The following is a 10,859-nucleotide window of genomic DNA, read 5'->3' as shown; positions in this document are numbered from 1 at the left end:
AACAGATGTGAATGAATGTGAATTAAGATCTGAATTAATCAATCAGCAGTACCTTTTTCTCAGGTTCTTCTTCAGATGCTCAGTTCCTCCCACATTCTCAGTTTCCAGTTGATAAGTCAGAGCCAAGACCTTGATGTCTGTGGCTGAAAGACTGGGATAGTCTCCTGTCTTTTTAGCAAATTCTGTAACTGTGATTCAAAGTAAATGAAAATTTTTGCATAAATCATCACCCATAACACACTTTCAGCATTCAAACAAAGACATTCAACATAAGACGCATTAGTATAGTATAGGTTATTATTACCAAATCTTACGTGCTCTGGAAAGGGTTCTTTGAAATTGAGCTTGTATGGCAAAAAAGCCAAACTCCTTTTTGTTGGTTTATCCCGAATTTCATCAACAACATCCTTCAGGGTATAAATGTTCTTTCCAATTTCCTAAAACAAAATAAAACACACACACACACACACACACACACGCGCAAAAACATGTGGTAACAGACAAAATGTTCTAGTTTCACAAAAAAATGTTATATATATTAAAAATATCAAAATATAAAATATTATTAATGACTGAATGAATTGATGCACCATGGTAAACTGTACTCCAAACCACTTAAAAATACACCACGGTACTACAAGGTAGAAAACATGGTAGTACCATGGATTTTTTGTTAGTGTGTCGCCTTTATATAATCAAATACACCACAATTGTGCCTACATACAAACTATTAATTATTTATTCAAACTCCACTACACCGCAGTACAGCACACGTATAAGTTCTGTCATTTATCCTGGTTCGCAGTCAATAAAACTCACATTTCTGAGCAACAGTATTAAAATAATCAAATGAGAAGCCAGCGTCATCAACGATAACTCACTTGCAGAGGAGCCCTTTTGAGAAAAGCGCCAGCATCTACCACAACATGCTCCACCACGGTCTCCACCATCTTGGCAGTAGGATAGCAGCAGCAGCTGACACGAGTTCTCGCGAGATTACACTGTCGTCCAGTCCGGTCACAGTATCACGTCATTTGTTGACGTTCTGACGGGTGAAGATGGCGGCCCGCTGGAGCAGTGAGAATGTGGTGGTGGAGTTTCGAGATGCACAGGTACACAGTCACTACACCTGCATGCATGCATTACATGCGTTAGAGAAGTAGTTTTCACAACCACTAGAGCAATAAACGTGCACAGCTGTCATGTCAATACTGAGCGACGTCTATTAAACTTTGAATTGAATGACATTCTTTGTTTATTAAGGTGTTACCTCACAAACCTACCATGGTAAACATAGTATTTTCAGTTATTATTAGTATTACAATAAACATGTTAAAAATAAATAAAAACCTGGGAAATTACATGGGATATGTTTAATAACTGTGGTTTATTGTACATATATTATCTTACATTGGCTTCAGAAAGTATATGGGCACGTAAGATAACTTAAAATGTCTACCATTGCATTGGATATAAACTATCAAATCAAGTGTAATTTATTTTTTAAAAAGATAGCAGTTTACAGTGTATCTCAAAATATATTTGTTTTATGTTTACAAAAACCGAGCAGAGCAGAATATGCAGTTACACTAGACAATAACAATGCAATGGAATACAATACATTTAGAAGGGTAAAAAGAAAAGTATACAAGTCTTTTTGGTGGTGATGTGTTGTGTAATGACAGACTTTTCTGTTTTCAGGCTACTGCAATGTCAGTGGACTGTCTCGGCCAGCACGCTGTTCTCTCTGGGTTTGTGCAGCCTCGGCTAATGTCACATCCTCATGTGGAATTATAAACACACCCTTACGCACCATCTGTAGCTTAGCTCTATATGCTGCATCTACATACTGTTTCTTATCTGTTTTTCATTTTGCAAATGCTTTTTGCATGCGTAGTTATACCACAGTCTATTTACTCTTTCACTTGTGAATGCTTTGAACAGGAGGCGATTCTTATATGTTGTAAATTTGGAGACGCCGTCCGAGGCTCCACGCAAAATCAGCCGCCAGAGCAAATGGGATGTTGGGACAGTCCAGTGGAATCCGCACAAAACCGAGGCCCATTTATTTGCAGCATCTGTACGTAAAGAAGATATTATCCTCTGCTGATTCACGACACTGTCATATTTATTGTTTCACATGCATACATAATATTTACTTAGTAACAATTTACAGTAAGTTTCCTTTAGTTAACATTAGTTGATAGTGCTTTCAAACGATTAATCGCGATTAATCACATCCAAAATAATACACAGAACAGAACACACACATATATTATGCAAACAAAAACTTTTATTTTGGATGCGATTAATCGCGATTAATCATTTGACAGCACTAGTAAAAATACATTTTGTCATCTCCGCAGAATAACCAGCGTGTCGACCTGTACTCTTGGCGTGATGGATCCGGTGAACCACATACATCTTTGCAAGGCCACACACGTGTTATAAGGTAACACAGATGGCGTCAAGCTGAAATGCTACTTAAGAGATCTGATCATTTTGTCTTATCCAAACAATGACAAGAAAATGCATGAGCAAAATGTAATTTTACATCCACCAAATGTAAAATATACTATCGCTCAGCTCTAAGCTGCTAAATTGTGGATAATTAGGCATTAAAGTATTATACTGTAAACACTGAAATTATGAGACTCAGAAAAAACTGCTTTGAACAAAGTGTATTGTGAAAAGCATTCTATAAATGAATTGATCTGACTTGGGAATATAGATATTCTATTCTAATATGACAAATCATTATAATAAATAACTTCCCACTGTTTTACTGTTTCAGTGATTTGGACTGGTCATGGTTTGAACCAGAATTTCTTGTCACGAGTTCTGTGGACACATACATCTACATATGGGACACAAGGTGAGTGTGGACAAAGAGTGCATGATAAAGGTCTTTTCCCCCCATATTTTACGCTTTTCTTTTTTCATTTCCAGGGACACTCGAAAGCCAACCGTGGCTCTGTCTGCTGTGGGTGAGTGGAAAGACTCATCAATCAGTTTATTTATGCAATGTCCATTCTTTTATTTATTGTTTTAATTTTGTCACATTTCCTCTGTATAATAGCTGGAGCCTCTCAGGTGAAGTGGAACAGACGGAATCACTATTGTCTGGCGTCAAGTCATGATGGTGATGTCAGAATCTGGGACAAGAGGGTGATTGTGAATTCATGATTGTAAAATCATCATTGGTATCAGTTATCAATGAATCAACCTTTGCTTGCCTGTTAATCTGTCTGCTTACTGTTCTGTGCTTCAGAAACCAAACACTGCTGTGGAGTATGTAGCCGCCCACCTGTCAAAGATTCATGGTCTGGACTGGCACCCTGATAACGAGTACATCCTGGCTACTTCCAGTCAGGACAACTCTGTTCGGGTGATTAGAATCGCAATTGTTGATCATATTGTTCACGTTCTATTATTCTGCTGCAGTTTAACTTACACTTGATTCTGTGTGTATAATGATTTACTCCAAAAGTTCTGGGACTACAGACAACCGCGGAAATACCTTGATATCTTGTCATGTCAGGTGCCTGTGTGGAAGGCCAGATACACGGTACGGTTTGAACCATTATTTAAATATTCAGTTTAGGTATAATAATTTTTTTCCCTATGTAAAAGGTTGCTGTATTGTTATTGATGTTGTGACAGTTACACTACCAGTCAAAAGTTTGGAATAATTAGTATTTTTTTATGTTTTTGAAAGATATCACTCATGGCCATCAAGGCTACATTTGTTTGATTAAAATACAGTAAAAAACTGTAACACTGCGAAATATTATTGCAATTTTAAAATAACTGTTTTATATTTGAATGTATTTTAAAATCTAATTTATTCCTGTGGTGGCAAATCTGAATTTTCAGCGTCATTACTTTAGTCTTCAGTGTCACATGATCCTTCAGAAATCATTCAAATACGCCGATTTGCTGGTCAGGAAACATTTTGCATTGCAAACATTTTTGCTGGTTATTATTTTTGTGGAAACACTGATTAACATTCATAATAATAAAAATCATTATTAATAATTAAGCATCAAGTCAGCATATTAGAATGATTTCGGAAGGATTGTGTGTCACTGAAGACTGCAGTAATGATGCTGAATATTCAGCGTTTCGTCACAGGAATAAATTAGATTTGAAAACATATTCAAATAGTTAACAGTTACTTTAAATTGTAATAATATTTTTTACATTTTACTGTATTTTTGGCCAAATGAATACAGCTTTGGAGAGCATGAGAGACGTCTTGCAAAAACATAAAACATTCTTAATTTTTGTCCAGTAGTGTTCTTTCCCCCCTTACACTGGCATCATGTATAATTCTAGTAAACATGAAGTAGCATATTATAAAGTACTCACTGCACCCTCTTCCTCTCGTTCTGTTCAGCCCTTCTCTAACGGCCTGGTTACAGTGATGGTTCCTCAGCTACGGCGAGAGAACAGCCTCCTGCTGTGGAGCACACTGGAACTGAACAGTCCTGTTCACGCATTTGTGGGCCACGACGATGTTGTGCTTGAGTTTCAGTGGAGGCCGCAGAAAGAAGGTGAGAGGAGAAACCAGTAGGTGGCGATAATCTGTGAATGAGTGCTTCATTTCGACTTTAAGAACAGACAAGTGTTATTGTCTTCCACTGTCCATTCTGTATTTTAGGTTCCAAAGACTGCCAGCTGGTCACATGGTCCAGAGATCAAACCCTGAGGATATGGAGAGTAGATCCTCAACTTCAGAAGGTGATGCTTAGCTGAACTCAATCCTTTCAGTACAGCTGGTGACTTTATGTTTGAGACTGATGGGCTCATGTGATCTGTAGCTGTGCTGTGCCAATGACATCGTGGACGAGTTGATGGAGGGCTTGACTCTCACCACAGAGACGGAGAAAGCTCTGAGGTCCCGAGACTCTGAACCTCCACTCAGCCCTGGATTCACAGCAGAGAACTCACAAGGTGAAAAACGGATAGAATAGACAGAAATCTGCACAGAAAGTAGATCGGATTTGATGGATTTTTATGACTTGAAATTAGTCAAGAATTATGTACTGTATAACATCTAAAAGTATGCCTGTCTGTCTATATCTTATACATGTTATAATATGTTTACTTTTGTCTATGCTATTTTGTAATATAATATAGACATAGACATACTGTACGCTGCCATTCAAAAGTTTGTGGTTAGTAAGATTTTTTTTTTTTTCTAAATCAGCATATTAGAATGATTTCCTAAAGGATCATGTGACACTGAAGACTGGAGCAATGGCTGCTTAAAATTCAGTTTTGCATTACACAAATAAATTATCATTTAAAAAACATTCAAATAGAAAACAGTTATTTTAAATTGTAATAATATTTCACAATTTTTTTACACAAGTTTTACTGTATTTTTGATCAATTAAATGCCGTCTTGGTGAGCATAAGCAACTTCTTTCTTATTCTTCTTTCGCCTCCAAACTTGAATGGTAGTGTGTAGAATGCAATATATGAGATGTACATAAAGTAAATTGTAATCTGAATTTTGTAGATTTGTAACTAATATTAAAAATGTATTTTGGATTTAAATTATGGATTGAATATTTTTGTAATTATGATTGATTATTGTTCATCCCATTCTCCATTTATGGTGGATGTTCCAGTCAGATCCTAGTTTTATTGAATATAAATTACTGTCTGTTCACAGATCAGTTTGATGGCCCTCAGTCTGGCGGTAAGAATGACGTACCAGGTTTGCCTCAGACTCTGCAGCAAGAGTTTTCTCTAGTCAACTTACAGATTCGCAACGTCAATGTGGAGGTCAGTAACTGTGATTTCTGTAAATCTGGTGCAAGAAGCAATGTTTCAACTAAATAATTAATTAGATTAATTGTCTGTTACGTGGAGTGTCATGTTGCAGAATTCATATTAATAAATGGCATGCAATTCTAACAGTTCAACATAAATAAGACAGTGACATTATTGTTCTTGTAGATGGATGCTGTCAACCGCAGTTGCTTTGTGTCGGCCGACTGCGGAGCCAGTCGCGTTCGTCTCGTGGTGAAGTTTCCTGCCCAATATCCCAACAATGCAGCTCCATCTTTCCAGTTCGTCTCTCCAACAAACATCTCTTCTTCCATGAAGACCAAGATACAGAAGGTTGAAACTCTAAAACCCATCAAGCTATCCTTGACATTTAGTCAAAACTTTAAACAGCAGCGTCATCTCTTTTGTAGATCCTGACAGATACGTCACTTCAGAAGGTAAAGAGAAACCAGAACTGCTTAGAGCCATGTGTTCGACAGCTGGTGTCTTGCTTAGAGTCAGATGGAGTCATGGTGAGTGAGATTTACTTTTGTACTCATTTTATTCCAACACATTTCCGAATGGTTTCCATGCTCACCATGATGAGGTTTTAAATCACTGTCTACTACTGGATGTCCAGGAGGATGGTACGAACCCTTACGTGCTCACCAACCCGGTGACTCCTGCAATTCCTGCTTTCCCTCGAGTAACCAACACTTATGGCTCATACCAGGACTCCAACATCCCCTTCCCACGCACCTCAGGGGCGCGCTTCTGCGGGACAGGTAGCCTGGGATAAGAGTCTTTGTATTGTTTTAAATGTTGTCCATTATGCATGAAATAGATATTTCGTTCATATATAAAATTAAATGTGGAAAAGATTATATACATACACTACTGATGAAAAGTTTGGAATAATAAACATTTTTTTTGTTAAAACATTAACATATTTTTAGTCTCACATGCTCACCAAGGCTGCATTTGATCAAAAATACAGTAAAAACAGTAATATCGTGAAATATTATTGCAATTTAAAAGAACAGTTTTCTATTTGAATATATTTAAAAATTTAATTTATTTCTGTGATCAATGCTGAATTTTCAGCATCATTACTCCCGTAATCAGTGTCACATGATTCTTCAAAAATCATTCTAATATGCTGATTTGCTGCTCAAGAAACATTTTTTTAAAGAAATTAATACTTTTATTAAGCAATGATGCTTCCAATTGATTAGTAAAGATATTTATAACGTTACAATGACGTTATTTATAATGTTACAATAATGTTTCTATTTCAAATAAATGCTGTTCTTTTGAAAAAAAAAATGTATCACAGTTTTCACAAAAAAAAAATAAAAAAGTTTTCAACACTGTTAATTATTGAGAACCAATAACAATTAATGATAATTGAGCACCAAATCAACATATTAGAATGATTTCTGAAGGATCATGTGACACTGAAGACTGGAGTAATGATGCTGAAAAACTTTAGCTGTGCATCACAAGAATTTTGTGAATTTTTTTCATTGCATTTTAAAATATATTCAAATAGAAAATTGTTCTTAAATTGTAATTATATTTTACAATATTGCTGTTTTTTTGTTGTTGTTTGTATTGTTGATCAAATAAATGCAGCCTTGATGAGCATAAGAAACTTCTTTAAAAAAAAAAAAAACATTAAAAATATATGTAAATGAAAGACATAAATTTCAACTTAATTTGCCTATTAGGTTCCTTGGTTTATTTCACTCGGCCCATAACTATGCATCGTATGGTCCCTCCTACTGAACCTACTCCCAGGTGAATATTCAATCCTGTTTGTTTGTTGTATCTGAAACATGGCATGTTATGTTATATTATTATTTGAATACAGTGGAAGCCAGTTTAGCACGTGTCATAAGATAAAGTCTCTGTGTATGTGCAGGTCTCTGTCAGCTCTCTCGGCGTATCACAGCGGAGTGATGACGCCCATGAAAATGCGAACAGAGTCTCAGACCACCCTGAGGTTGTACAGCGGGAGCCCAACACGCACAGACAAAGACCAAGTGTCCATATCGTCCTTTTACTACAAAGAACGGGTGAGACTCGTCACACAGGACTGAAGTTAGTCCTTGGAGGAAGCTTGTATAAGCAAATTTATATTCGGCAGCCATAGCTGGGTAGTTAGGATTTTATTTTGTTTTATTTTATTTTATTTTATTATTTGTTGTTTTGTTTTTGGGAGGGCTCTTAAAAAATGAAATGGCCCTGTATGTTTGCCTGTCTGCAAAAAGTTTTACACATTATTTCTAAAATGTGTTAAACTTTCAAGAACTGACTGTATTGTTCCTCCTTGGTTAAATAACATGTTTTTCTACTTTTTGTTCGTTTCTGAGTTGTTATTCTTGCTTTTCACATCCCACGCATCCTAACCCTGTTCAAAAGCAGCATTTTCACAGTTCATTTTCACTGTTGTTCTCTGTGCTGTCTTTCTCCTGTTGAGTTTTGGTGGCATGTGTCCCTCACTCTTGTTGCTGTCGTCTGTTTTATCCAATCAGAAGCCCCCTCTGTCTGCTTCCCGCCGCTGGTCTGTGCAGACTGTTCATGACTGTCCGGTATTGACCTCCGCCCCTCCCTCCCACTTATTCTCTCTCTCATCGACTTGCTCTATTGCCAAATGTTTTGTTGCTTTAAAGCGTTTCATTCACTTGCGGTCATACATTTCATGTATGGCACATCACAGCTCACCATTTTGCCCTAAATTTTCTCTTTTGAAAAAATTCTGTACTAATTTAGCAGGTGGTTGCAGATCGTAAAAATGAAAGATCATCCCTTTTTTCTCTCTTTCTCGTGTAAATGATGCTGTGTGTAACACTGTAACCCATCAGTTTGTTAACAAAAAATGTACAGCAAACAATTTGAAAATAAAAATATATATAAGTATATTCATAAATAAATATATAAGTATATCGATTAATAAATACAATATATGCATAAATAAATTATTATTATTTTAGTACTTTTTTATTACTTTATTAAAGTTTAATTAAATATTTGACTTTTAATTTCATGGCTGCTACTGAATATTTATGGTTAGTAGATATTCTTGATTTACCCACCTTTGGCAAATAATTTTAGACCCTAATAATATTTCAAATTAAGCTCTAATGTCTATCTTGATCTTAACAGCTTAACAGTTTTTTAGTGCATTTAACAAATATGAAAATATGAAAAAACAATATATATATAAATAATCATAATAATTCTAATGATAACATTACATGCATAATAATAATGATTTGTAATTATATTCTCAAAAGGGATTTTCTCATACTGACAACCATAGGATTGATTTATTTTGATCAGAAATTGACTGATCCTGTTTGTCATTATCACGGTGTTCAGAAATCCCGCCGCTGGAAAGGCAAGCGAGAGGGAGGAGACTACAGCAGCAGACCCATCAAACTGGCTGGCAAAGTCATCATCCAGGAAATCTCGTGTCTGCTTCCTGTGCACAAAGCCCTCGGGGAGACATATGTGTATGTTGTGTTTTCTTAGACAAAAATGCATTCCGGATCATATTTAGATGATATCTGTCTCGTTAGTAACGGTGATAACTTGCAGCATCAAATGCCAATACTGTGACATTCTTTTGTTCAAATGTCATCTTGATCCTCTGCGTCTTTTTGTTTTTCTTCACCTTAGGCTAAATGTTAATGACATACAGGACACTTGTCAGAAGAATGGGGCGGCGGCCTTAGCAGTGGGCCGCAGGGATTTAGCAAAGGTATGTGATATCAGTCAAGTGTTTGGAATAAGATTTTTTTAAATGTTTACGCCAGAATAAACACAAAATATACACTGTTACATGAAAGTAGTGTGATAAAATCACCTACATATAATGTACTACAATTCAAAAGTTTGGGGTTGATAGGATTTTTTATGTTTTTGTGAAAGAAGTGTCTCATGCTCACCAAGGCTGCATTTATTTGATCACAAATATAGTAAAATCAGTAATATTGTGAAATATATTTTTCTATTTGAATATATTTAAAAATGTAATTTATTCCAGTGTATATCAATAAATTACATTTGAAAATACATTTATTATAAGTTGTAATAATATTTCACAATATTAACATTTTTACTGTATTTTTAATCAAATATATGCAGCCTTTGAGCATAAGAGACTTCTTTCAAAAACATTAATAATTCTTAATTATTCCAAGGTTTTGACCTGTGGTGTATGTGTGGGCATGATTTGCGTACAAGCCGTTTATACAGCTTTTTTCATTTCCACATGCTATGTCCCTAGGTATGGGCGCTTGCTTCGGCAGCCACAAATCTTGACCTCAGTCCCAACCCTGACCCTGATGCTGGAACTCCCTGGGCCAAACACCCATTTGGGCGACACCTGCTGGAGACATTGTGAGTTGCAGCTTTTAATCGGTGAAACCATCAGAACATTATATACAGTACAGCTAGAATTTATGAACGTGTCCTCGTTTTCACATGATCTTTGACTCTTTCCTCCACAGGCTTGAACACTACAGTCAGATGAGTGATGTTCAGAGTCTGGCCATGTTGTGTAGTGTGTTCAGAGGTCACGGAAGTCCTCAGGAATATTTCACTCTATACGGGCATCAGCAACCTCGACCGGCGATCTTCACGCCACACCACTCCCGCTACGTATGTTTGTAAACCTAACTCATCAGTGTTTGGATTCTGTAGGAATTCATTGTCTTTCAATTAAATTAGGATCAGATTCAGTTGTATATGTGACCCTGGACCACAAAACCAGCCTTAAGTGTCATTTATTCGAAATTGAGATTTATACATTATCTGAAAGCTGAATACATAAGCTTTGCATTGATGTATGGTTTGTTAGGATAGGACGATATTTGGCCGAGATACAACTATTTGAAAATCTGGAATCTGAGGGTGCAAAAAAATCTAAATATTGAGAAAATCGCCTTTAAAGTTGTCCAAATGAAGTTCTTAGTAATGCATATTACTAATCAAAAATGAAGTTTTGATATATTTATGGTAGGAAATTTACAAAATATCTTCATGGAACATGATCTTTACTTAATATCCTA

At 36.0% G+C, this 10,859-nt stretch overlaps 1 protein-coding gene and 1 pseudogene across 2 annotated transcripts in view; one reads left to right on the top strand and one right to left on the bottom strand.

Moving 5' to 3' along the window:
* Positions 1 to 1,004, bottom strand: part of LOC107686579 (RNA-binding protein NOB1-like) — a 4,967-nt pseudogene extending 3,963 nt beyond the window's left edge.
* Positions 998 to 10,859, top strand: part of LOC107686576 (WD repeat-containing protein 59-like) — a 19,110-nt gene continuing 9,248 nt past the window's right edge. The window contains exons 1-23 of one of the 2 annotated variants that reach the window (XM_016483642.1): positions 998 to 1,112; positions 1,702 to 1,751; positions 1,945 to 2,080; positions 2,367 to 2,452; positions 2,795 to 2,875; positions 2,950 to 2,987; positions 3,080 to 3,168; positions 3,272 to 3,388; positions 3,491 to 3,568; positions 4,400 to 4,556; positions 4,664 to 4,743; positions 4,824 to 4,956; positions 5,684 to 5,796; positions 5,971 to 6,135; positions 6,213 to 6,314; positions 6,422 to 6,566; positions 7,512 to 7,581; positions 7,706 to 7,859; positions 8,319 to 8,375; positions 9,166 to 9,299; positions 9,466 to 9,547; positions 10,076 to 10,188; positions 10,299 to 10,449. In XM_016483642.1, coding sequence (XP_016339128.1) covers positions 1,059 to 1,112; positions 1,702 to 1,751; positions 1,945 to 2,080; positions 2,367 to 2,452; positions 2,795 to 2,875; positions 2,950 to 2,987; positions 3,080 to 3,168; positions 3,272 to 3,388; positions 3,491 to 3,568; positions 4,400 to 4,556; positions 4,664 to 4,743; positions 4,824 to 4,956; positions 5,684 to 5,796; positions 5,971 to 6,135; positions 6,213 to 6,314; positions 6,422 to 6,566; positions 7,512 to 7,581; positions 7,706 to 7,859; positions 8,319 to 8,375; positions 9,166 to 9,299; positions 9,466 to 9,547; positions 10,076 to 10,188; positions 10,299 to 10,449 — 2,385 coding nt within the window. In that variant the 5' untranslated portion in view covers positions 998 to 1,058. The remainder of the gene's footprint in view (positions 1,113 to 1,701; positions 1,752 to 1,944; positions 2,081 to 2,366; positions 2,453 to 2,794; positions 2,876 to 2,949; positions 2,988 to 3,079; positions 3,169 to 3,271; positions 3,389 to 3,490; positions 3,569 to 4,399; positions 4,557 to 4,663; positions 4,744 to 4,823; positions 4,957 to 5,683; positions 5,797 to 5,970; positions 6,136 to 6,212; positions 6,315 to 6,421; positions 6,567 to 7,511; positions 7,582 to 7,705; positions 7,860 to 8,318; positions 8,376 to 9,165; positions 9,300 to 9,465; positions 9,548 to 10,075; positions 10,189 to 10,298; positions 10,450 to 10,859) is intronic. The other variant, XM_016483643.1, reaches the window with a different exon arrangement.

The sequence above is a fragment of the Sinocyclocheilus anshuiensis genome, unplaced genomic scaffold, assembly GCF_001515605.1.
Source record: "Sinocyclocheilus anshuiensis isolate Anshui unplaced genomic scaffold, SAMN03320099.WGS_v1.1 scaffold733, whole genome shotgun sequence".
Taxonomy (NCBI): Eukaryota; Metazoa; Chordata; class Actinopteri; order Cypriniformes; family Cyprinidae; genus Sinocyclocheilus; species Sinocyclocheilus anshuiensis.
The sequence above is the reverse complement of the archived record's forward strand: the minus strand, read 5'-3'. Positions and strand labels throughout refer to the sequence as shown.